This window comes from Trichoplusia ni, chromosome 11 (assembly GCF_003590095.1).
Source record: "Trichoplusia ni isolate ovarian cell line Hi5 chromosome 11, tn1, whole genome shotgun sequence".
NCBI classification, from domain to species: Eukaryota; Metazoa; Arthropoda; class Insecta; order Lepidoptera; family Noctuidae; genus Trichoplusia; species Trichoplusia ni.
The window spans coordinates 1,477,185-1,504,556 of NC_039488.1; the positions used below are offsets into that span (position 1 = coordinate 1,477,185).

The window sequence follows — 27,372 nt, forward strand, 5'->3', positions numbered from 1 at the left end:
TTATTCAGACCCCTGTGGGCGTAATTGGTAGGCTCTTGTGTCCCACCCCGACGGAGCAATGTGGTTGTACATCAAACAAAACGGCCCAAATTACAGCCTTTTAATTTTCGACAATTAATAAATTGAATGGGTTTCTTTGTGTGCGTGCCGGCTGACTGTCGCCAGTGCGCTGTTTGTTTCTTTGTAAGATGTAAGTGTGTGTGTTAAAGCCGCCTAGGGATGTGTAGTCCGCGATTGCGTATGCTTCGTATTGTTAATTGTTTTCGTTTAAGTTAGGAAAAGAGTTTTTACTAAGACAATTTTTATACTTAGTTACTCAGGGCTTATTTTGATTTGGGACCCTAATGAGAGTGTAGCAGGGTAGCGTATTGTGTAAAAGGCAAAAAGTGATTTTTATGAATTTAAACATGAAATCAAAATTTTAAGGCTGGCACCATACCTAAAAGGAATCCTTACTGTCTGCGAGTTAAATACTGATCTGGGAAAAAAAAACACTTATCGGAACTCTGAAAAAGAATACTTCCTTACAATTTCTTCATAACTTTGACTGCACGACGCGGCACGGGTTCGATCCTCGTGTTGAACAAACAATATTTTGATTCATGAATCCTTGTTCTGAGACTGCTTTTTTATTTTAATCTTTGTGGAAAGACTTAATTCTTTTTAATAATTGTTCACAGGCCTCACGGAGACGAGACGGCTGATGAAACTATCGCGATATGTAAATATCTGTATAATGCTCCTGAAATCACTTACCAAGAGGGTATGTACTAGAAACTAACTTTTTATTTTTGACTGGCCTGTTGGTCTTGTGGTTAGTGACCCTGACTTCTATACTGGAGGTCGTGGGTTCGATTCCCGCCCAGGACAAATGTTTGTTTGATGAGCTATGAAGAGGCAATCATTTGTTCTGTCTGTTTGTAATTTATCTATATTAAGAATTTATTTAAAATATATAAGTATATCAGTTATCTAGTACCCATAATACAAGCTTTGCTTAGTTTGAGACTACGTTGTGTGAACGTTGTGGAATATTATTATTATTAATTAAAGTGTAAACCTTATTAAAATTTTCTTGATTCTTTAAAATTAAAGATATATAAAGAACGCAAAGGTAATATCTTTTTTTAAGTAATTTATGGAGTTTCTTGCTTGTTATTCTCCATAATGACAATTGGACAATGACAATTATTTGGAACCGTGCATCTAGTAATGACTGTTTTTGGAGCGCTATTAAAACTGAATCGTGATTAGTTATTCAAAACTATTGGAGCAAACAGAATTCCTAACTAGAAAAGGGCTTAATATTTTGCTAGCTAAAGGTACAGTCGCGCACATCAATGGTTTCAATAAACAATGACAGCGTCGAAGCTTTCAGATCATTTTCGTTATTCAGTGATACAATTGGCAAGAGCTCGACTGTACTATGTCGATCAGCCCATACAAAGGGTTGTTGCGGATTAGAGACACTGGATGTGGATATTGTTTTCGGATATTAATGTTTTTATAGCGATTGTTTTTTCGAAAAATGGGGATTATCCGATAGTTTTTGCTATCGATATACGAGACTTAATTGTTGAAAATCTCTTGTTTTTTTTTGGAAATAGAATGATCCGATTGTTTAGATATTTGGCGATCCCACCTCTATTTCAAGCCACTTGAAACTAAACATTATTAATCCAATTAGTATACAATGTGGGATACTTTCATTCGAATAAATATCCGAAACTTTATGCTTACATCCTTGTCTTCAAGTACTAAAAAAAACGGAGCTTCGCGTAAATTATGTATTCCGACGATCAGGGTCGCGGGTGAATACTTAAATATATTTTATGTGTGAATTCACATAAATGTGTACCTACGATATATGTATATATATGTACCCCTACACAAAACATTCTGAGGCTTCAAGATAAAGTATACAAAAGAGCTTATTCATTTTTATGACGGTGTATCGTTTATTTTTTGTTATTTATTAGTTAGATAATAGCTATAGGTACCGGGTCTCCTTAAATAACTTGTGGAGTTGGTATTCTAGAACCCGTCACTAGTGCCATTCCGGTGAGTGGTCCGAATTGGAACAACGTTCGATTGACAGCTAACAAAGATGCTAATTTTGATCGCTTCTCGATCTTGTTTGATTTTATAGTACCATTTTAGGAATTAAAAAAACCAGTTTAGGAATTAGGACAGTGATAAATTCTGAAGTACTAAGCAATACAGTCATACCGCGCATTTAAAATGAAATAAAAAAGTAAATTATTGCATAATTAAAAAAAAGAACATCTAATATATTTTTTAAACAGTGTAACATAAAACTCTTTCGTAGGGACGTTTACAAATATTTTCATTTTAATAGAGTAGGTATAAATAATAGTCTTCATTCATTAATAAGAGGCAGTTGTGAGCCTACTAATACCCGGCATACAAAAGCACAATACACTCAACAATATAAATGTACGCTTTACCCGGACAGTAGGGAATCCAGATTATTTTAATAAAAACCATTTGAAGCTGCTTTTATGTTCCGCTATAAAACACACATAAATCCAGAGGTAATAAAATTCAATTTAAGCGCTACGCATTAACGAGGAAGATAAAAAGAAAACTACGAATGGAATCAAACTTTAAAAGTCATTTTGTTATTTAATTCACTTTGTTGGAGATGAGGTGTTAATAAGGTTTTTAGTTAGGTTTTGGGTTCTAGAAAACCTTGTTCGAAGGACAAGAAAATAGCAAAAGCCTCTCAGACACAAATCGGGTTGTCTTAATATATCTGGTTTCAAAGATCTGTTGGATACTTATTCATTTTGAATCTGCAAAATCACTTTACTGCGAAAGTAAAAAAATAGTTGCGAAGTAAATTTTGTAAAGCATAAAGAGCATTATTAATCACAAAATACATCAACTTCATTTGAATAAACAACTGATTATTATAGTCTAACTATTAGATACCTCTAAACTAAATTGATAATGTATTTAACAACAAAACACAAGTACCTTAAAGTTAGTCAAAACAAGAAAAAAAAGAACTTGTTAACTTAGTAATGGAATCTTAAATCCGTTGAAAATATAGCAACATTATATCATAAAAATGCTGGACTGACACTAAAAACTATTATGAAGAGCACCGCAAGCCGACAGGGAGAAAATGTGGCTGTGGTCTCATAATAAGACAGGCTATAAATATACAGGTTAGACGCCCGGGGACCGCTCGGCAAACTGGGAAAGACGGGATCATAACTTTGTGCATTCACTTGTTTATTCTAGTATTTACATAAAACCAGGCAAGTCCGAGTCTGACTCGAATGAACGTTTGTGGAAAACAGCTAAAAAAACAAATCCTCAAAAAAAATATTACTGACCGTCAAATTTATGACCGTGCCGAACATTACTTAACCTCAATTGTTCAACGGTGGTGAGATGTGTCTCACTTCTTTGATATGGGTGTAACTGTTTTGCTATAATTGATTTATTTCTTATTTTTTACTTTTCTCTTTACGCAATGAAGTAAATTCCGTTACAATTAACGAATAAGTCCTTAGATGATATATTAAGAATTAATTCCCTTCCCTTTCTTAGAATGCTCATCAGCCATCAGACTGTTGGTTTAACTGTCACAAATTAATGGGCCATCATCATTATTATTTCTTTCTGACAACATTCTGAAGTTAGCAATCATTTGAATTTGTGTTAATAATAAACTAGGTCTACAAAGAATTGAGGGTATTAAAATAAAGGTTTCGTCTGAGAAAATTAAATTTCTTAGAAATTCGTCTGAACAATCTACGTGATGAAATCTTATTTGACACTACTCATAAATAATGGTAACACCGTTATCACATTATATTTAATATCAACCTAGTTGGTTCGGCTAACTTAATTCTGCCTGATTTGAGAATCTTAACCAGGCCACCACCCAAATACAAAAACTTCATCTAAACCAGACCGGTTCATGAGTCATTTAGGAGAAATTCAGTATTCAAATACACACACACACACACTAACTACGTATGTTGACCCAGAAAACGTTGTTTTGTCATATTTCAGAAGAAAATATTACATTTATAAGCAGGGAAAAAACCACTTACAAATTTTCATGAGAATCGGTTGAGCCGTTCCGGAGGAGTTTAATAACACTATGACACGAAAATTTAATTTATTAGATTTATATGAATTTAAATGAATTTACATACGTGTATGTAACGTATGTAAATATACTGCAAAATGGATCAAATACCAATGTAATCACTGAAATGTCACACAGATTTGTGAGAAAATAGCGTTTTCAAATCAAGTGTCATATAAAATTAAATGTACAATGTTATTTCAGTGAATTTGATCGTTGAACTAGTCGTTAGCACAGTTAATAGATTTGTATGGGAACAGGGTAATTAGTTCCATCATTAAATGGAATGAGTTAAAGCTATTACCGAATGTTATTGGCTGTTAAGCGTAAATAATTTTATGAGCATTTCAGTAGTTTTAGTTGAGTTTCTTTAAGAAATTAAAGTTTCCAGTTTGGACACTATATTTATTAATTACTTAAGGCTAAGATTTTGTGATATTGTTAGCATAACAATTTAGAAACATTTTTTTCTACGTTATTAAAGAACTTTACTTTATTTAAATTATATCTGAACTACTGAGTTGATCGATGACACAGATATACCCAAAAGCATAAAGCGAACCCTACGAGTCGAAATTGCAAACTAACATCCGAAAATATATCCGATTGGAGCACAATAATTGCCTGCCATATTATTGTGTTGGTGACATGTTGTAAAATTATGCAAATATTTAAACCAGACAATTAAACTGTGTGGTCATTGAGTTCCGGGTTAGGAGCTAAACGGGTTTATTTTGGGCTGTTTTCACTGTTATTTTAAACGGGACATGTGGTCGTAAACTATATTATTATTTACCGAGATTCCAATGGCCTGTCAACTATTGGCCAAAATTGAAACGTATTTAGCTTTTGCTATAGAATTTGAATCATAAAGTTAATTTATAAATTTGCAAGTAAATTTGGTTGAATTGCTGTACAGTGTACATTGCGGGGAATCTGTTTTATCTAATCTTAAGTGACGCACTATGGAAAGCAATGTATCGCAACTCACACAATATTACATACTCCAAATTGAAATAACTCCTTCGTAGTAAAAGTACATGAGTATTTTTGAAAACCAGACGAAAGCAAATGACAGCTTTCTTTATATTCCTTTGCACTCTTCATTCAAAATAAGAAATTCATGAACATCATTATTTAACAAAACAGCGGGTACTTAAATCGGCAAACGAAATACAATCGTGGTCTTGAGATAGACAAATAATTTATTATCTCTCAATGAAAGGACAGGGCTGTCTACCGTGATAAAACATTCATTGTACCAGAATCCGCTGTGTACATAATGTATATTGCTCACAGTACCGTTTCGTAAACATAATGCATTATCAAATATTTCGGTGGAGGTTTTTTTATTCCATTGTTAAATTTAGGATACAGGAGTAATATTTGATTTGCTCTCTGGTTGTAATTTACTTCAAGTGTGGCCATAGTGATGTTGTTTAATAAGACGTTCAAAGTCTTGTTTAAACAATTTCTACTTCCACCAAACGTCAAGATTAATTGTTTCCACAATCCCTCACGTCAGAACACAAAATATTAAAAACGAAAAGCAATATAAATAAGTATAATTCATCTCAAAAGTATTTGTTTGATAAAAAGAAACGAATGGACTTCATAAAACGTAGAACATTCCCATAAAATATATTTCCCCCGCAGATGGCTAAAACGTTCTCCCTCAAGCCACCAAGAAACAAATATATTGCGATTTGCTCCTTCATTTTCTCGCAAGGTATTTTATTGCGTCGGGGTCTCTCATAAATTTCGCAGTCACTCACATAGAAAAATAAGGTCTAACCGAGGCTCACAAGAAATTGGCGCGAAAATTTCTTATTAGTTTATTTTTATTAGGAGTGCCGACGCGACGGGTCATTCTGACTTCTAACTGCTGATAAACCACATTTTGGCTGGACTTCTTATTTTTAAAGAACGAGCTACAGAATTACGTAATACACGATTCGAGTATATTTCTACAAAAATGTTTTGTTTCGAAAAATGTAATGAGTCTGTCGGAAGCAACATTTTACAGTGCAAGACCAGCATACTTTGAAATTGTTGATAACTGATTAAAGTTTGAACACCCAAACGTCTCGAAAGTTTTCTCAGCATTCTAAAATAGAAATAATCAAATTGGCTTGAAGTGAATACCTAGGAGGCCGGCGCGAGGGCTCGCTCCGACAAACTTTTCAAACGAAACGGCATTTCTAATTAAAACCCGATGTCTAGCTTCACAAATAGAGAGCGGTGCGGCCCGAATACAGGCACCGCCATATTTATACTGCATCAACCAATCAGTATGCGGAACATTCAACATGTGCAGCCAATACGCAACGACTACTGAACAATAGTACCAATTGCAACGAAAAAATCTAAAAAATACCACGATACCCAATTAAGAGGTTAAAAAATAATTCCTAACTGCGAGGCAGTCATAAAACTACATGAAACACAAAACGAACATAAAAGGATAACATACAACGGACAAATTAATTAAAATCTTTCGTTACCGCTTAATTGGTCCAATCAATTCAAAACGTTTTTATTGTGAAACCTTATAGCTCACATTGTGTTCTATCAGAAAGCTTAAATAGAGAGCGAAAATTGCTTGTGAAGGTAGAGAGCAGAAAACTCAGGGTGTAGCACAAACACTATCGCTAAAGCAGGTAAAATATACAATTTTTATGGAGATTTTAAATTGATATATAAACTATTGTATTATACTTCTTGTTCGATACGAATACATTTCAGGCACTGATTGAGTTAATGGACGATGACGCAAGACCCTAATTTGTTAGTCTAATCCCAATGTGTCGGCACATCTAGAAGTCATGTTGACACACGAGTACAGCCCCAGCAGTGTCACCGGTGCCAGATGGCAGATCAATACAAATACAAATATCAGAGAGCCGACAACGCCGAAATTTGTGTGATTTGTGTACGAGTGTATGTAGGCGCTCCCATTGTGTGACCTACAGAGACATTGCGCTCAGAATTCTTTATACACAGTATCGTATGTGCTCTTCTTTGTTCGAGTAAGCCGCGTATGATTTGTATGTTAATCAGCCTCGAATCCTCGCCTAGAATAAAGAGATCCCCAACTAATTCACAATTACTAAATCAGCAAGAATGTAGCCAGCTTTATTACGTGAATCTGAAAAGTACTTGCTTCGGTTCCGATCGATCGAGTCGTCTTTCGCCGTCATAAATATTTTACGCTCGCATGCATTTGTACGTCGGCGAACATTTTATATGTAAAGGCTCGGAATATGTCTCTTTGAGATAGGTGTTCAAATATTCGCGTAGCTGCTAAAGTCAAGAAAAAATATTGTCATAGCTAGCATACGTTTTATACCTTTTATTACAGTGTAACACCGTATCTTAGAGTTATGTAGCGTACGACAAGAGTATAATATAATATTTAGTGTTGTTGGTTGTTTGTATTTTTACTTTCTAAAAGTTTGGTTCGATGGAGGGGATTCTTTTTATCTCACATTAGGAGTTGTAACTTCGTTTCCATATCCTTTGTAGTGTAATCTCTGTATATTGCCCAATTTTTACCATGTTCATTTCGCGTCAACCAAGTGCGGTTGCTTTACCAAAAGGAAACTTTTCAAATTGGAATAGTTCGCCGGATATTTCCCGCGTTGGCATCCATCTTTGTGGGAGTGGGTGACACAGGGCCGCGGTGTGGGTCGGGGAGGCGTGAGGGTAGTTGGTTTTTTCGCCAATGTCCGTTCGCTTTGTGAGTAACCTATTTGTATTTCAACTTCAAACGAATACTTCATCTATGGTACATTTGCATATAGGATTATCGAACTACTCGCCGTACTAACTTGAATTCAACATCTGCTTTAAGAGTACGTACTACAAGCTAACTCCTATCCTCGACTTTGAATTTTTCGTCGACAAGGGAGCAATGAAAAGAACTTATTTCCTAAAGTGTATTTCCAGAGCGTGCGACGGACGCGACGCTTCTATGCAACTATGTAGCATAAAAACTTGATGTAAGACAAGAATACAATGTCTCATGAATAACTTAAGCTTAAAATATGAAATGAAACTACTTTTACGGATTTTATCGCGGTTTAATTTTAGATTTTAGTTCCCGACGTTTCGAAACCTTTGCAGGTATCATGGTCACGGGCAGACTGAGATGGCGTTCGTCTTGACAGAAGGTGTTGCTCGTTCTACCTTCATATTTTAATTAATTATTTGTGGTCCGACCTACGCAGTATGAGCTCACTGTGTCTTGATGTCTTGCAGCGCTGCTCTTGGGTTTGGCCTTGAGTTTATTTATTATTGGATCCCAAGTAGGTGATATCTTCCAGCCATCTTCTCTATTGAAATTAGGGTGTTTTTTAATCTCAATAGCCTCGCGAAACATCCTAGGTAGGAATTTGGATTCTTTAGCGAGGATCTGTGGTTGATCAAATCTAATATAATGGCTGGAGCCTTCAGCATGTTCGGCGACTGCAGACTTCGTTGAGCGGCGGTGTTTGACGTCAGCTATGTGTTCTTTTACGCGGGTCCCTATGCTTCGTTTAGTTTGACCGATATAAGAGAGGCCGCAGTCACAATCTAGTTTGTATACTCCTGCATCTTGTAGAGGTATGTGACACTTGACGGATGGTAAGGACTGGCTAATCTTCTTGGGCGGCTTGAAGTATGTTTTAATTGAAGCTCGCTTCAGGATGTAACCAATCTTGTCAGTGACTCCTCTGACGTATGGTAGTACAGCAGGCAAACGATCAACAGTGGCTGGCTTCACTCGGTCTCTGTGACGGGGCCGTGGAACTTGGAGCTTGTTGTCTCGCAGTACTTGCTTGACGTGTTGAAGCTCAGCGGCAAGGTGTCTGTCATCACAGAGTCCGTGTGCTCTCTGAAACAAAGATTTTCCCACGGTAGCTAACTGTTTAGGGTGGTGGTGAGATTCACCGTTTAAGTATCTATCTGTATGGGTCTTCTTTCGATACACGGTGTGACTTATGGTCTGATCAGGATTTCTTTTAACTAATATGTCCAAGAAGGCAAGAGATTTATTATCCTCCAACTCCATAGTGAATTGAATTTTGTTATTGATGGAGTTGAGATGTTTTAAAAATGCATTTACTTGACTAGATGGTAAAACTGTGAAAGTATCATCTACGTACCGTTTGTAAAACCTGGGAGTGAAAGGAGCTGTTTTTAAGGCTGTCTCCTCGAAGTCTTCCATAAATATACAGGCGAGCCCATCGCTACACCATCTACTTGTACATAGAATTTATTGTTCCACAGTAGGTAGCCAGATGTGAGGCAGTGCTCGAGAAGTTCTGCATATTCTAGAGGTAGGTTGTTCTCTGCTAGCTTCTTGGAAACAGTCGCCGAACATGCTGAAGGTTCCAGCCATTATATTAGATTTGACCAACCACAGATCCTCGCTAAAGAATCCAAATTCCTACCTAGGATGTTTCGCGAGGCTATTGAGATTAAAAAACACCCTAATTTCAATAGAGAAGATGGCTGGAAGATATCACCTACTTGGAATCCAATAATAAATAAACTCAAGGCCAAACCCAAGAGCAGCGCTGCAAGACATCAAGACACAGTGAGCTCATACTGCGTAGGTCGGACCACAAATAATTAATTAAAATATGAAGGTAGAACGAGCAACATCTTCTGTCAAGACGAACGCCATCTCAGTCTGCCCGTGACCATGATACCTGCAAAGGTTTCGAAACGTCGGGAACTAAAATCTAAAATTAAACCGCGATAAAATCCGTAAAAGTAGTTTCATTTCAATGTCTAACATTCGCGTAAACCTAAGAAACCATTAAAATATGAAGGATCTAAACTGTTCTTTTTGACCTGTTTTTTGCCACAATGCTGGGCCAAGTCCAGTCATTTTATTATAAAAACGAAACAATAATTTGATTATGGTACAAAAAGTTTTGAACTGTCTCTATCTAGACTTGACTTTATCAATATGTGTTTTATGGTAGAAGATAAGTTGAAAATTCGGTCTATCTCAGTGTTTCAGTATTCTACACGGCTGTAAATTTTTTGCCCGCGTTTACGATTTACGGCGTTATAAATTCTGAACGAATGCAGATAGTAAAAGTGGAGTAGAGTGAATTTTTGAACGTGGCTCTACTTTGTATGTACATAGTTTATATTTTCCTTCTTTTAGAAAACTTCCAACGGTTTTGAGGAAACTAATTTGTACTCTTAAAATAATAAGATACGTCCTCATCCACCCTTGCGCCTAAATATGCAATAAATCCGCGCATCCGCATCGGCGTCTGTCACGATATTGTGTTATTTTTATGGAACACTTGTGCGAAAATGTTTTATTTTTTATTTTTGTGGAATTTGTTTGTTTTGTGTAACATTCCTTATATAATTAAAGATAGCGGGTTATCGCGCTTGTCATTAATTGAAAGGCATTATACCTATTTTGTTTCGCTATATGGCCACGGTTGACTAGGACTATATTGCATTGAAATGTACAATGTACATATACACCTATCATACTTCCTACTTTCTACTAATATTATAATTATTCCTCTCTCACGCAAAAACTACTGAACGGGTTTAGACGAAACTTGGTACACTTTATAACTAGGATTAACACATAGGATATACACATATTATAACACATTTTTTTCCCTATTTTATGTTCCCGTGAGATCATTTAATACAATACAATTTAATTTGTACGCCAATGATGGCAAAACATATTGAAACTACAATCTTATTTAACCATCTACATTTCCATGTAAAATGTTACATATGTTTCTACAAATAAATATATCTTTATCTTTATCATGTTCAATGTGTAGCGGGCGGGCCCGCGAGTAACAGCTAGTATTCAATAATTTTGCTACAGAAGCCTTACTCCTAGATATCTGATATACCTACAATATATGTGTTCGCATAAACATACGTGCTTTTATTTATAAAGCATCCTGTAGCCTTCAAAGGCTGCGTAAATTCCATTATAGGAAATAGGCAACTATAAAATAAAGAGCCTTGTAACCTAGTTGTCAGAGTATCAGCTTTTCTTTGAAAACGTAACATTTTATGCTTGTATATGCTTTAGCAGAAATAGTTGTAGTAAAGGAAAAATAAGGTTCTTTTCCGTAATACAAATTTAATGTTAATATCCGATTATGACAAAGATTAAGAGAGTATAATTCTTGATTATTTCATAAAAATGTTTATTGATGAGTTCCTAATTAAGAATTCTTCAAAGTATTTTTGCATGCAAAAAGAGGGCTGTTGGTACGTCTATCTGTGGCATCATAGCTCGGAGACGGACGGAATGAATTCTAATTTATTTTGTTTTGAGTTAAGGTTGAATTACGTGAGTGATGTATAAGATAATATACACCGTGATTTTTTAGTCGTCTTACAAAAGCAGCCCAGTTCATGTATCCAATGACTAGAACACTTTCATGATAAAAAATAGGTATTTATGAGATTTGAATAAATTTAAAATGCAATTTTTATTCAATATTATTATGCAATTCGTAGTTTTTTAGAAACACAGGTCTGCTGCGAGTGCGGTCCGAGCCTTGTAACAATGGTGAGGGGCGCAGGCGGCGGCGGCGTTTTTATCATTTTTAAGAGTATATGTCAGGTTTCTCTTGTTTAATTTTTCTTCGTACTTATTATCTTAGTTGATGATAAAAAAATAATAATCGCGCCTAGGGGTATTTTACGTCGGATACATGAACTGGGCTTCTTTTGTGAAAAAATCACCGTGTATGTTTGATAAAAATCAGTTGAGCCGTTTAAAAGTAGTGAGGGGTGAAAGTTTTTACTCTCGGGGGTTGTTTAAATTTTAATATCATCTTGTAAAAAGTTCGTTTGTAGTTTACTCAATACAAGTCATACAGGTAGCTAAACAGATGACAATCAAAATCATTATCACAACCTGACTTACAGAAACCGTACATCGTCCAGTATTCAGAAACCGCAGTCTGTTATAATTACATCCAGAATAAGCTTAGTCGGTTAAGTAACAAGCAATTCGGAGCAGTTTAATGTGAATATGTTTACTGCTGATAAACCCTCAGGGGGGCAACAGAACAGTTTACACAATTATGTCATTATTTGCATGCTTTCACACAAACGTTGCCTTTATTAAGCTTGACAATGGATGTAATATTTTTATTTGTACCTAGATTGGGATTATTCGTTTATTTTGCTGGTAGCTTGTTGTTTTAAACTTAATTACGTAACATTGGCAAATAAGTAAATTCGTTTTGTCTTTCTTGTGGGTGAAAATATAAAAATAGTTATGTATTTAAAAATATAGTCCTCATCTTGCCTAGAATATTCTACAGTTAAACTATACACGATTACTTTTCTGCTACTTTTTAAAGACACCACATAAATATAAAAACCAAAACATTTAATTTGTATTAAAGGCATTCTTTATCAAAATAATGCTGCTTAAAAGAGGCCTCAATTAAGTCTTAATTCAGAGCAAAATGCTTGTTAACGTGGCAAACGATTTACTAATTAGTCGGGGTGAGAAACACTGATTGTCGAAGATAGGAGGGACGTGACGGTAATGTTAATACCTCAAGGACTATGACTCAAAGGAGATTTGTGCTCAGTTATACTGGACTACAGTAGGAGAAACAAAAGTTGAAATTACCGTTTACTTTTTTAAATAATCGATCTAAATACTACCTTCCTTATTTGTTATAATATTTGTGTTATACGTTGCCTATTATGTGTAGTATGTATTATATGTTGTTATAATTGATGCCTATCAATGGCGATGGACAAACACCGTAGCACTTGGATTCGACTACGCAGCGTAGCACTTGTCTACGCGCCGTAGCGCTTTTGGGCAAACGGATTCGAACACGTTTTTTTATATTTTAAAATAGAATTATCTATAATCAGAAGGCCAGAAAGTTGTCAAACATTTTATGTATAAGTTTTAACCATTTATAAGGCAAATATATATACTGCGCAGGCACAAGGTTTTAAACAATAATTGAGTTTTTATAAAAAAAATGGGATAAGTGTTTGTTTGTTATAAGCTTATTTTAATAAGTTTTTAAAACAATGACAGCCTAGTGGTATGAGTATTGGAGTGTCAAGTCAGTAATCGTAGGTTCTAACTTGGCGAATACAAATTAATTATCGGTGCGGTCACTAATTTGATTTAAGGCCAACTTTTTTCAAGATTTATTTAATCTTAATACCCGTTCTTAGATATATATATGATTATTTTAGTTTATAAAACTGATATATGTTTATACTCACTAAGTTACATGTTGCAGTTCGACGCTGTCTGATACTGGAGAGTAAATATAAGAATGAAACGACTCCTGAGCCCCAAACTGTCCGGGAAAAGCGGTCGTCAGGTACGTATGTTTTTTTCTATTTGTATCTTGTATAGTTTGTTGACAAAATTCGCTGAACAGAAATTTCAATAGGACAATATGCACAACATTACCACTTGTAAATGTAAATGATACGTGTTAAAGTAAAATGACGTCTACATCGAAATTGCAATAATCTATAGCTATATAGCTATATACTTTAATATATAAAGCTGAAGAGTTTGTTTGTTTGTTTGTTTGAACGCGCTAATCTCAGGGACTACTGGTCAAAATTGAAAAATTCTTTTTGTGTTGAATAGACCATTAATCGAGGAAGGCTTTAGGCTATAAACCATCGCACTGCGATTAATAGGAGCGAAGATACAATGGGAAATGTGAAAAAAACAGGGCAGGTATAAATCATAACTTATATCTTCTACCCACGGGGACGAAGTCGCGGGCAACAGCTAGTTTTAGATATGCAGGTACAATGCCAATACAATACTCATATAAATTGCTTAAAGAGCTTAAGCAATTTATATGAGTAAGTAAAGAAGCCTTTATTGATGTCGAAGTTTTTCTCTGTCTTATCCATTCCAAGCTAAGAAAAATAAGACCCTTTTTATATATGGGGAAAGGGGATAGAGCCAGCGTCTGATATTAAAATTTGAAGGGTAAAAATAACACAAAGATTCATCAGATAATAAAAAGTTTTACTACTAATTGTTTCGTTTGATGTAGAATCTCGGCCAGAGCTGGTCTACACGTTCATCGAGCAAGCTGTCCAGCCGGGGGCGCAGGTGGCGCTCAAGTGCTCCGCTGTCGGAGAACCGTTCCCTCGGTTCAGATGGTCGCTCGACGGACAGCCGATACCCGCGCACCTTGGGTAAGTGGGATATAAGAGTTGCAAGTGAGAAACCATGAAAAGTTCACATACATACAGAATTACAAACGAAACACATAAGTTGATGTAGTGTTATGATACCCTTAGTGCTTGTGTAGGCTTGTGAGGCAGCGAATTTTATTTAACTTAGAGATTGACGAAAGTATATCCTAAAATATTATTTACGAAAAAAACATTTCTGACAGTTTCTTTACTATCGGATAGAGAATAAACAACATAGAAACTATCCCTAAAAAAGACATGAGTGGGAAGTTCGTACATTATCATTTTTCCATGAACCTCTCACATAAATGTCACCACTTAATTCCTTATCAGACATAAATAAAGACAGCAACATCATTATATTTTATGACGGGACAAAATCTGATCTGTAACGTTCTTATTTTAGTTTAGGCCTTCCCATTCGAGGCGGGCCACACAGCCACCGACTTAATGTTTATAAAAAAGAAAACTGATTTTGTAATAGAAATAAATAAAAAAATCTCAACTAAAATACAGTGGTTTCCGAACAAAATGGCCATGAATTAACATTTGTATGGAATGGTCAAAAATTTACAATTTTTCTTTAATAGATGAATGAAGAATAGGTGACAAAAATACTTTTTTTGTATAAATATTTCTACTTATACAAAAAAAACAGTATTTTTCTACTTCTGGGGTCTTTTAAACACGTCATATCAACCGAATTATGCAAAGACGTGAAACTATTGCTCCTCTATCTTACCCGCTTGCTCGCTTACGTAGTAGCCTCTACCCGTAGTTTAGATAGTACACTACAGTTTGCTGTTATCGCAGGGCTATTATCGCGGAAGGCAGGGAGAATGGTCCCAACGGACTCAGCTCCAGCAGCAACTATGTGCTGTCGACCCTCACCCTGACGAGTGCCAGGGTGGAGCATGGAGGAAGATATGAGTGCAGGGCTACCAACAACCATGGAAGCGTCGCTCATGCTGCCAGGCTGAATGTCTATGGTAAGTTTGATGTTGTGTTCTTTATTTGAATATGAATTTGAGTGGTACAGGTGATTTAACAGGTAAATGCTGAATGGTCGGTAAAATAATATTGTTGAAAAGAAAGGAAGAATTGACTAAGCTAATTTTTTTGAGAATACTATTAATACTGATACCTTTTATGGTATTTTATTATCTTATCTATGAATTTAAAAAAATACATTGAAATGAAACTACTTTTACGGATTTTATCGCGGTTTAATGTTTGTTTTTAGTTCCCGACGTTTCGCCACCTTTGCAGGTATCATGGTCACGGGAAGTCTGCCCGTGACCATGATAATTCCATAAAAGTAGTTTCATTTCAATGTCTAACATTCGCGTAAACCTAAGAAACCACTATAAAAAAAATACATACCAAATTATTTAAAATTTATATTGAAATATAATTAATTTTATACAATGTAGTTTTTATTTAGCACTAAAAACAATTTGGCCCATCCAAAAGTAATCAACAAATCTTAAAAATATGAAAAGATCTTAATGCTACGTCTCTTAACCGTAAATTAAATTTATTGCCCCATTTTCGAGCAGTCTATGTATTTCCCCAATATATCTTGAACAATTGATAGTCATTAGGGCTAACGAGAAAAATCCGTATCCCGGAATTAATCCCTTATAGACGTTCTACGGTGTTAGATCGTAATGAATGGCCCGCGTTATGTGTTGCGATGTAGAATAATGTGTTAAGTGGCAAGTATCTACAACCTGCAAGAGCGAAATAATGGAATAATAGATGTATACCTAAGCTAGCCAAAGCTAAAGTAGTCTAAGTTGTATGTCACGTGACTTAAGGTCATGAAAACAAAAATATCCATTTCATACTTTTGGGAAAGCCTTCTAATTGTCACTGTCACATGCTAAGAGGGTTGTGACATTTAATTGGTATCGTATTATATTCATTACATTAAACTATCAAATAAATGACATTATAAGGTTCCTCATTAAACACGTTATCATACGACGTTGATAAACGAAATGAACCTGTTCTTTTAAGAATAATACTTTATTTTTCGTTAGTTATAAAACAACAAAAATCTCAAAACAAATTCGTATATAGCGTGAACTCCATGTTTTCGACACGACCCTTTGCAATGTCAAATAGGAATCCGAAATCTCTTTTCATTTCCAACTACTATTTCTTTGGAACATACGGTATGGTTTTTTCACCTAGATTTTTGATGAAACACGTATTTCGCTCCAGTTTCCCCCTTTCATAGCTGCGAGCGTTGCCATTCCATTCCCCGAACCCGTTAATCCTGTGCAAGCAAATCTACGCATATCGCGAAAACTAGTTAAATCCTTCCAATCTATCATAACGATTCCTATCGATATCGATATAAATCGTTGAATATATCGATATTGGTGTTATTCTCGTGAATGTAGACACGTCGTTAACGATATTTCGAGCTATTTGTGAGCTTTATCGGGCTTAGTCTCGAATTTCTCACGTAATTGCTAAATAATGTTTTTTGTTTAGGCTTTCAAGATTAAATTATGTTGAAGTATATTCTTGTGTGACTGAAAAATGTATCAAAATGTTTATATGCATCAGTAAAAACTTAATTAGAATTCTAGTATACTTTTTTTAAATATCTATACTAATACTAATATATAAAGCTGAAGAGTGTTTGTTTGTTTGAACGCGCTAATCTCAGGAACTACTGGTCTAAATTGAAAAATTATTTTTGTGTTGAATAGACCATTCATCGAGGAAGGCTTTATTCTATAAACCATCACGCTGCGACTAATAAGAGCGAAGATACAATTAAAAATGTGAAAAAAAAGCAGGGCAATTATAAATCATAAGTTATATCTTCTACCCACGGGGACGAAGTCGCAGGCAACAGCTAGTAACTAGATATAACTGTATGGGCTTTCTATTACAGCTTACCTGCGTACATTACAATATCGGCTTTTAGTATAATTTATCACACAAAGGTACCATTTTCGAGTAAAAAATAAATAAAAGACAAAAGCTCGCCACTTGAATATTATTATTTATTACTTATCTCTGTAAACAGCCGTAAATTAGAATTTTTGTCTGCTGCGGTGTCGTTACCTAAACATTTCATGTTTGTGTTGCTATCCTAAATAAACATGGATAAGTATTATTTCAGTTACAAATGTTTATTGCAAATACTAAACGTAGATTTAAAGCTCTAAAAATTAGGTGATAAATAATATAGAATGATGACGAGGTACCTATATAATTTAGGCGGATTGCGTAATCTCAATTTTAAGTTGTTTTTTTTTTTAATTTTTTTTTTTTACACGCGTGTTATTTCGCGATCGTATGAGTTTCTAACTATAGCGACATTAGCCAGCCAGCAAGCTAGAAATATTGAAAAATACGTGATAAAAAACATGTATATTTCTTGAAAAATATTCTTTACAATAAAATTAACTACAATTATTCTTTTTTATTTATTATTTGATAACATACCTCTATCCAACTATTTCAGTCAAGCAGTTATTTCGAGAATATTTATTTGATAAATAAACAGAAATTCGAACAACGTTTTCGGGACTACTCGCGCGTTATCTAAGTGTCTACCGATAGTATATAGTTCAACATTTTCTTTCCCTGTTTTATTTAGGTCCGCCCTACATAAGGGCTATGAATCCTGTCAAGGCTGTCGCCGGCTCTGAAGTCACGATCTGGTGCCCCTACTACGGATTTCCTATTGAGTGAGTACACATTGATTTATATATGAGATTGATAGTGACCCAAACCTGATCTCCATTGAAATTTACAACTCAATAGTTGTAAATTTCAACGTCACATGGTTTTTTCCATTGTTAAGCCTTTGCGTAGTACACAAACGCCTATTGCACCCTCTTCAAATTAATTAGCTGAATTCAAATACCTATTGTGAGAGGTCTGCATCAACGTTAGCACTTAGATAAATTAAAATTGACTACAGCTCCAGTATTTTAAATATCTACTTCAGAAATAAGTATTTTCCTTATGGCCAGGCACATTTTTATTTTTCAGGACGGACGTAAAAAGGTTCGTAATCAATGGCCAAAGTTTTATGTTACCACACCATAAAATTTCACTTACATCATTGGCTACAATATTTATGGCAACATTGAGACTCGTCGCACGAAACAGGTCAAAATACGTTAAACCTTATTATGATAACCAAGTGAATATAACAGACGTTATTGTTTTACAACCTTTGTATAACTGCTATCTCGATGGCGGGAGAATCCAAATCACTTGATTTTGTAAGCGAAAGTGACTGCTTTTTATGTAAATGTTACGTGTTAAAGGCACTTTGGGTACAATGGGGAACACTGACTTTTGGCCTGTAGAGGAAAATTGAAAGATGTAGGATAGACATGGTTTGAAAGATGAAGGTCAAGATCATAGTTAACTGCTTACGTAATTTTTATACTAAGGAAACCATAATAACTAGTGAAGGCCGAGTGCATCTCTAAGTTTTTTACCAATATTGTATTCAAATGTATTGTATGTGAAACAAAGTGTTAACTAATTACTTATTTAATAACGAAGTCAAATTGACTCGCGTTCCCAACGACACGTCATGATTCAGGAGTCCAGTTGTGTCCGAAACTACCGCGTTCCCGATAAATACGCGTGCCGTATCTGCCTCACAAAAGTTGTTATAATTATAAAGTAATGTCTGTGTGTTCATATATCACATATACATTTATGAAATGAAATGAAATGAAATCATTTATTCTGTAAGTAGGATATATCATCTCTTTTACATGTCTTCTTATTTTTTTGAGAACGCTGGTGTCGACATTTCCTGAGAAGAAATGTCGCAACAAACTCAAGGGTCACAGTCTCTTTTAAAGTCCAGACAATTTCAATGCGATATAATGCGACTTATCAGATAGTCAGTTACCATATTACTACGTTTACTTATAATTTCATGTATCATTTAATCTGTGCATTCTGTTTTTTACATACTTAATTATAAATCCAACTTCTAGGAAATCCGTGAACTTTACTGTTTCAAACAGTTCGAAGCTTCCGCAACAGATGCAACATTGAGAAAAACTTTTAATTATTGGAAAGTTATTTCTAACCATTTTTACATGAAACGTAAACTTTCCTTTGAAAGATTGAACTTCAAGTTCGTTTGAAACTAAAAGCTGAACAAAGCATTTCGAAGGAACGTATGCCTTGTTGTTCGCGTTAAAATTATTGATGTTATTAAATAGTCTCTTATCTACTGCGTTTAAGGTTTAAATTCATGTAATGATTATCCGTTTTAAAAAATGTTTTACTAACGTGTTATTTTCTCTCTCTTTCTATCAGTCAAATTACCAGAGCTTAAAAAGAGAGACTCTGAGATTGTTTCGATATTTCTTCTCAGAATGGTTAGAAATTCCTCACTGTACTAAAGTAGGGACAATATAAAGAGACAGAGGAAAGAGAACAGTATAAATTATTTCATTTTATTTATTTAATTTAAAATAAAGGCTTAGCGAAAGAAATGCCAGCAACTATTATAAAACTATTTCTATCGTATTCTTCTTATATGTCGTCATTATCACACGTATTTTGAATTATCATATAGACGCTAATAATATTTTCCTTCCGCATTACTATTGCTTGTCACCACCAAACAACTTCACAGGCCGTTTACAAAGAACTTCCTAAGCCGTTACTCGAAGACCTTAACTATTTTTAATTTTTCATCCAGTTCGGTGAAGTGGGAGGGTGGTGCTGGCGTGGACCCTCGTTACCAGCAGATGGATGGACAGCTCACCATCACGAACGTGGACCGGAACCGGGACAAGGGAGGCTGGACTTGCTCCGTGCTCACTCCAGGAGGAGAACTTGCCAGACGAGAGGTAACTATCAAAAAGTGATGTAAATATTTGTAAAGGTTCCGGCAGAAGATCTGGAGGAAGACGGTGTCATACATGTTGTACAAAAGCGTCTTGCATTCATAAGATGGCAGACCTCCTTATATCCTATATCATCATCCCTGGAAAAGACGTAAACAGTTAGACAAAAGTTAACTTGACTTTTAGATTAAAACTTTATCGTAATAAATATTTTGAAATCTTATGTATGCTTTAAAAAACATTTAAAATAGCTTTTACAATAATACGCTTACTTTTCAGAATATAATGGTATTGTACCAATTTCTGTGAACTCATAGTATTTAATATTTCTGTTCATTTCCCATTCAGCCGTAACTAACTTTTCGGTGAAAATCGGTTTACAACTGGAAACCAAATTTAATATACTGCGTCTATCATTATTACTGGACAAATCCCTCCATTTGAATAATGCATCTGAAGAGCAAAAAACTATTGATATATTTACCGTAAAATGTTCATTTTACACAGTGAATCAATTCCAGTCTGGGAATAAGATGAGCGAAGGCATTACAGCTCATTTTCTGCTTCAATTCCATAACAATATTAAAATATTTTCATTCCGCTTTAGAATTCAGTTTAAGAAGTCATAAAAAACACCTTTCACTCGAATTGTATAATATGTGTAGTCGTATTTGGTATTTGCTTGCGTTGCGAGATGGGGTCACCTACCTCAGCAATGAGGGTAACAACGCGAGGGGAAGAAGAAGTGACATTTACATAAAAATATTTCACCATAACATTTATCCTAGGTTCAAGTGACTGTGGTATCACCACCGGTGCTGTCGCCAATAGTGTTCCCACCAGGCCTGAAATCTGGAGACCGAGCCCAACTCACCTGCACCGTAACATCTGGAGACATGCCCGTGTACTTCTCCTGGCTCAAGAACATGATGCCGATATCTAGTTCCCTTCAGGTAAGTACTTATATTTAAATGAAATGTAACCATGTGTAGGAGAAATTTGAACCATAATCTAGATAAGAACCCCTAAAGAGTACTGGTAATAACCCCTATACGATTCACGGTGCCGGGGTCAACGACCGAGAGTTCAAATTTATCCATTACACTTGTTACACATCTTAGGGCAAGGTATGCGACATATTTCTTTATAGTTGCTGTGTCAATCATATGATCATATCACAGGCGGCCTGGCGTGAACCAAGGTGCAATTTCTGGACAATTTTTATTTTGCAATATTTTTATAGTCTTGAGTCCTTACTTTTCCATGTTTTTTGTGTGCAGATGATTGGTTTAAACTGTTTATAAACAGTTTTGATACTGCCTCGTTTCAAGAGAACCTCACTTCCGTTAGAGTTTTAACCCGAAAATGTCATGTACCCATAACCTTTAGTTGTGCTCATAAGCCACAGATCTGGAGTTCCTACTGTTCTTGGTACTTGACCTGAATGTCCTTTTTGACCCCAAATTCAACTCCCTTGACCATATCCAAACGCTTCTCATTCTTTGACCATAAAACTGGTACACGTACATTAGAGTTTCAAAAACCTTGCTTGGATTTTAATATAATAAATAAATTTATGTATTTCCCAAACCAAGTTTCTAATAGGCAGGTATTCTAAGATACAATACTCTTGAGGTGAGGCGTACCAACTGCTTAATAACATCTGTGTGTAGGAATCTTCGGCCTCAGGTGGTTCAGGTGGCACATGTGTTCGTTCATCTGCTGAACAAATAAAGGCATCCAAGGAAAAAGACGGTGGTGAATCTTATTGAAGCCCGCGCCGTCTCGCACTCTCACTCTCCGCTCGTTCGCGCGCTCACACTGCCGTCGCCACCAGATCGAGCGTGTTTGCGACGGGATGGGCGGAATAGTGTTAATGCTTGTCATCTTGTGAGATGATGAAGTTATTTAATCGTTTATCTTTAAGCTGCTATGCGTATACTGTATTCTAATCTATAATCATGAAAATTGTAATCTCATCTTAATATTCCATGTAATTGTCAGTAATAATATAATATAACACAGTCTTATCTGTGCATTTCATGTAACCTTATTAACCAATAAATATTCCATTGCATTCACTTGGCTTCATTATTTAGATACTAAGCAAAGATCAAGAAGATGTCGCAGCCCAAACTTACATTTCAATAAAATATACGATTCAACATAATTTTGGACCCTAATCAATCTTAAGCCTAAATCAAGCGAAAAACATGAACTTTGCATGCGTGCATGTTTTGAGCATGCATAGTTCACTTGGATTTAATATTTTAGGTGGATGAAAGAGGGGCAGAATTTTACAGCATGCTTTTATTCAAAAGTTTGACAGCTGCCCACAGTGGCATCTATACTTGTGTCGTGACCAATACCGCAGGCAAAGCTAACATGTCTGCTGAGCTCGCCATTAAAGGTAAAGTTTTTGTTATTCAATCTTTTTTTAAAGTTCTGTGCAACTTACAAGTAGACGTTACAAGGAACAAGATGCATTTGCGCCGTCCAATGCAATGTATATATCCGAACAGTAACGTAAATACAATTTAAAATCAATACAAAAATGAATTTAATGTAATTAAATTGTAGGAAGTAAAGATTAACGAGTATCCTTCTTTTAGTGCCGCCATATTGGCAAATAGAGCCATCTGATACTGCCGTGCTACTGAACGGTTCTCTCACTGTAAGTTGTGAAGCAAGAGGACATCCTTCACCCTCAATATATTGGACCAAATTTTCTGGTAAGACTCCTACCAAACAGCATCAATGTTATATTTTTGCCAAGGATATAATACGAGCGATCGTCTTATAGGTAGTACAGAAACCACGCTGGGAGGAGTCTCGGACCCTGTGGTACTCTCAAATGGCTCTCTAAGATTGGAATCAGCACGCGCTGAACATTCTGGAAAATATCGTTGCAGAGCTGACAACGGTGTATCACCCGCTCTATCTAAAGTACTTACAATACATATCAACGGTAAGTCGAAATTCTACCAACATTTTGTAAATGTAAATAAAAATACAATTTCGCAACTGTATTTCTTTAGAGCCAGCAAGATTTGAAACGCAATCAGCAAACGTTACTGCAAAGCTGGGGGATACCGTGAGATTGGCATGTGTTGCTCGCGGCGACTCCCCGCTTGCAACGGCTTGGAGTCACTCAGGACGAGCGCTACCTAACTCCGACTACCGGTAACTGCATACTACATAACATTTTATTACTACAATTTTCTTCGAGATGTTTATTATAATGCGTATTTTTAGAATGAGCATATCAGAAACTAGAAGTGCAGAAGGCTTACGAAGTGAATTGGTGATAGAACGAGCTGATAGACGAGATTCGGGAGTATACCGTTGTCAAGCATCTAATCCATATGGAAGGTCTGATCATTTCGTGCATTTGGCTGTTCAAGGTAAATTAAACCGCAATATAAGCTACCAATAAGTTTGTGTGCTGTCGATTTTTGGGTTTTAGAAATTGGTTTTTGTTTGTAGAACCTCCAGAACCACCAGCAAACTTCAGGGTCTTAGAGACCACATCTCGTTCAGTTCGTCTCCAATGGCGCAGACCGTACGATGGAAATTCTCCAGTATTAGGATACGTGGTACAGTACCGCAAACACGATTCTTCCAACACAGACTCTTGGAGAGACGCGGATACACATAACGTTTCCGTATCTGCTCACAACCCGGACTCATATTCTGAGTAAGTGAATTTTTAAATACCTTTTAAATATAAAATAAACTACGGATCCAGTGAAACTCGACATCGTTGAATAACGTTCTTAAGTAAACAAGATGCCTCGGAACATGACATCCTGTTTAACTTTTATCATGTTAGCGTTTATAAAGTACATTTTACGTTCAAAGTGAACAGGAATGTTTTTATACAGGACGGAAAGTGCAACAATAACCGGATTAGAGCCAGCGACAGCGTACTTGGTGCGAGCTAGGACAGTGACTGCACAGTTTGCGTCAGCGCACACGAGGGCTTTGTTAGCGTTGACGTTGCATGAGCCACCGTCGAGAGCACCGATCGGCTTACGAGCATCAGCCCCGCGATCCTCGACCATTGAGCTAGCATGGCAGGTATAGACCACCGATAAACCATTTAAAGCAATGATTAATATTATCCTATACAATACATTTATAATAACATAAATCTATTTCATTGATCAGTTGACATTCGCACTGATTTTCATTCGACTCTAAAAAGGTTCTAAATTCGTCTGTATCTTTTTTTATTTAGTACTTCAGAACTTTGGACTGAACTCGATTTTGTTGTTTCTTTTTTTAATTAACGTCATTCGGTTCCATAAGAAATTTATCAAATTCGGCTCGGAAATTTATATTTATTATTTTATTTTTGTTTTAATATTCATATTAAATTTAATTGCAAAGTGAATATTCAGTTCAAAATAAAACCACGCAATACTAGGGAAAGTATGTTGAGATTTATTTCGAACGCTTCGCTACGATAGCGTTACTATACGCTTTGTTATTTTGAAGTCATCTAGTACATTGTTTTGTATGCTTTGGAAGGCTCCTCCGTCGTCTTCTTGGAATGGGGAGCTTCTGGGTTACACGGTGTGGTGGTGGCCGTCAGCTGACGGGACTCTTGCTGGAGGAACTAATGTGGGCATGGAGTTCGCGACCGTTCGAGGTCAAATAACAAAGTACATTATCGAAGGTCTGGAACATTATACACGGTGAGAGGACATATTGCAGTTACTATAATAATATACACGATATTAAAATATACTTTTTTTAGTTTAACTCATCGAGTTTCTTGCCGGTGATTCTTCAGATTTAGGGACCGTGCAACTGGAGTCATTAATTTGAACGTTTGAAAAGTGCCTGAAAAGCTCCTTGAAAAATGTTTTTGGATTTTTCGTATATGCGATTGTTGATTATTGTGTACTAAAAGTATTTATTTGCAGGTACTCTGTAAGTGTAAGAGCATTTAATAGTGCTGGTGCTGGACCAGCCACGGCTCCTGTTAATACGTTGACACAAGAAAGTGGTAACTATATGTATCTTTACTCCATATAACCCTACCAACAAGTATGGTACAAGAAAGTTTATTACACGGTTTAAAATCAATAAAGATTTGAGATTTTCAATAGAGATTAATGCTTCTTAGGAATTCTGGAGACAATTGTGTAGGCCGTGAATTATTAAAAAAAAAACAATATTAAACGTACAATTATTATTTGTGATTAAATTTTCATTAAATTTAAATAAAACGTGCCAGCTAGTACAACAATATTTTTTTTTTAATATAATTTATTTCTGAGAAAATGTAAACTCATTACCGATGTTACGTTTAAAGAGTGGTTCTACGTATCACTAAGTATTTTTTTTAATGTTAAATTTGAATTTATTAAATTTTCTTACAATACAAGAGGAACGGAACATTATAACAGGATCGCAATTAAAATTAATCACTGAATGAAGGACTATACCTCAGGTATTAAATCCGATTTTGTATACATTTTTATGTATGAGAAATAAATAAATAAATCATCAACAGTGCCATCAGAAGGACCTCGCGCGGTGCGATGTCGGGCCGTTTCCCCTCAAAGTCTAAAGGTGGAATGGTCTCCACCACCCGCGCACGCACATCACGGCGCTTTACTAGGTTACAAACTACTCTACCGACCGGAGCATAGTGAGTAAATAATAATGTAAGAGAATCAAATAACGCCATCTAGTGTTTTACTAAGCAAAGCTTGATTTATGAATTTTTAGGTACCTGAAAAACTCTCGTAAATATTTCGATATAGGTATATGATATATTTAAGACACGGATACGAAACAAATGTACGTGTTTATCACCTACACAGTGTTTTAACAGACATGTGTCCTGGATGGGATCATTATCACCATTAACCACCAGACTAAGAGGCCATAATCGTATTTTCTTCTAAATCCAAACTGAGTGATGGCAGTTGTTTGTTGGCAGCGGCAGAGTGGTTGGAGTGGGAAGTGCGTGGTAACAGCGGGTCCAGCACAGGAGCGGGAGCGGAGGTCAAGCGAGTAGCGGGGGTTGAAACTCTTTTACTAGCATTGAGGCCTCATTCTAATTACACCGTGCAAGCGCTAGCGTACACAGCAGCCGGCGATGGCGTGCCCGCTCATCCCATACATTGTACCACACAGCAAGACGGTACGGTTTTTCAAACCCCTATACGTGAACCACATCAGTATGATTTAACTTATTCTTATATTTATATTATATTTCTCCTTAGTTCCTGGGTCACCAGCTGCGGTCAAAGTTGTAGCAACATCAGTCACATCCCTGGCAGTTAGTTGGCTACCGCCGAGCAGACCGAATGGTCCTCTGTTGTACTATACAGTATTTTACAGAGAATTGGGCAGGCAAGTAAAAATCAAAATATTGAATGTGCTGAATTTTGATTACTGATTTACATCGACCAGCTACTTGAATTCTAAATCATCTCAGGGACAGGCCACCACAAACCACGACTGTTCAAGTTGAAGATGGCGACTCTTTTGTCGGTCTCGGAGGATCGACAGAGCTTAGGTCATTATCTGAAGGCGCTACTTACGAGGCATGGGTGTCGGCACACTCTGCTGCAGGAGAAGGTGAACCTTCTGCACCACAACCTGCTACTACGACATCAAGAGGTAATGAAACCTGAGTAATGTGGTTGAGGAGAATTAATAGATAAAACAGGAATACATATTGAATGAATTTTGCCGTATTAGAAAATTATGCTGCCTCTTTTTAGATACTTGTTATGTTCCTTTTTTCAAGGTTGTTCTGTTTACAACACTACATGTGGTCTGATATCTTTTCCTTTTCTTTCCTCTTCTATGCAACTAAACTAAGTAGTTCTTCAGTCAAATAAATCTTCGTAAATTATATCGTTCAATCCCTTTTGCGTGAATTTAGCTCGAGCAAGACTCCTATCGTTTGGAGTGTGGGCACGAGTGCAATGCGGTCACTCCCTCCGCTTGGCCTGTGCATGGCGAGGAGAGCCAGCGCCGCGAGCTCGCTGGCTGCGTGGGGACCGGCCCGTCACTCATGATCCCCGCACACATCTGACGCCACACGGGCATCTGGCTATACATGGTAAAATACTTAGTAATATATGACTTATTGTTGATATACAGAAATATATTGTAACTCCGTTAAGTTTTTGAAACTACTTTGATAGTGAG

At 36.0% G+C, this 27,372-nt stretch overlaps 1 protein-coding gene across 1 annotated transcript in view; it reads left to right on the plus strand.

Moving 5' to 3' along the window:
• Positions 1 to 27,372, plus strand: part of LOC113498608 (Down syndrome cell adhesion molecule-like protein 1 homolog) — an 89,318-nt gene that overhangs the window by 50,782 nt on the left and 11,164 nt on the right. The window contains exons 8-28 of the mRNA XM_026878686.1: positions 681 to 763; positions 13,408 to 13,491; positions 14,191 to 14,335; positions 15,149 to 15,324; positions 17,961 to 18,051; positions 20,046 to 20,196; positions 20,982 to 21,146; positions 22,468 to 22,603; positions 22,806 to 22,925; positions 22,997 to 23,161; positions 23,232 to 23,376; positions 23,449 to 23,597; positions 23,680 to 23,890; positions 24,078 to 24,273; positions 24,727 to 24,893; positions 25,125 to 25,207; positions 25,718 to 25,855; positions 26,150 to 26,353; positions 26,436 to 26,565; positions 26,651 to 26,835; positions 27,104 to 27,283. Coding sequence (XP_026734487.1) covers positions 681 to 763; positions 13,408 to 13,491; positions 14,191 to 14,335; positions 15,149 to 15,324; positions 17,961 to 18,051; positions 20,046 to 20,196; positions 20,982 to 21,146; positions 22,468 to 22,603; positions 22,806 to 22,925; positions 22,997 to 23,161; positions 23,232 to 23,376; positions 23,449 to 23,597; positions 23,680 to 23,890; positions 24,078 to 24,273; positions 24,727 to 24,893; positions 25,125 to 25,207; positions 25,718 to 25,855; positions 26,150 to 26,353; positions 26,436 to 26,565; positions 26,651 to 26,835; positions 27,104 to 27,283 — 3,104 coding nt within the window. The remainder of the gene's footprint in view (positions 1 to 680; positions 764 to 13,407; positions 13,492 to 14,190; positions 14,336 to 15,148; positions 15,325 to 17,960; positions 18,052 to 20,045; positions 20,197 to 20,981; positions 21,147 to 22,467; positions 22,604 to 22,805; positions 22,926 to 22,996; positions 23,162 to 23,231; positions 23,377 to 23,448; positions 23,598 to 23,679; positions 23,891 to 24,077; positions 24,274 to 24,726; positions 24,894 to 25,124; positions 25,208 to 25,717; positions 25,856 to 26,149; positions 26,354 to 26,435; positions 26,566 to 26,650; positions 26,836 to 27,103; positions 27,284 to 27,372) is intronic.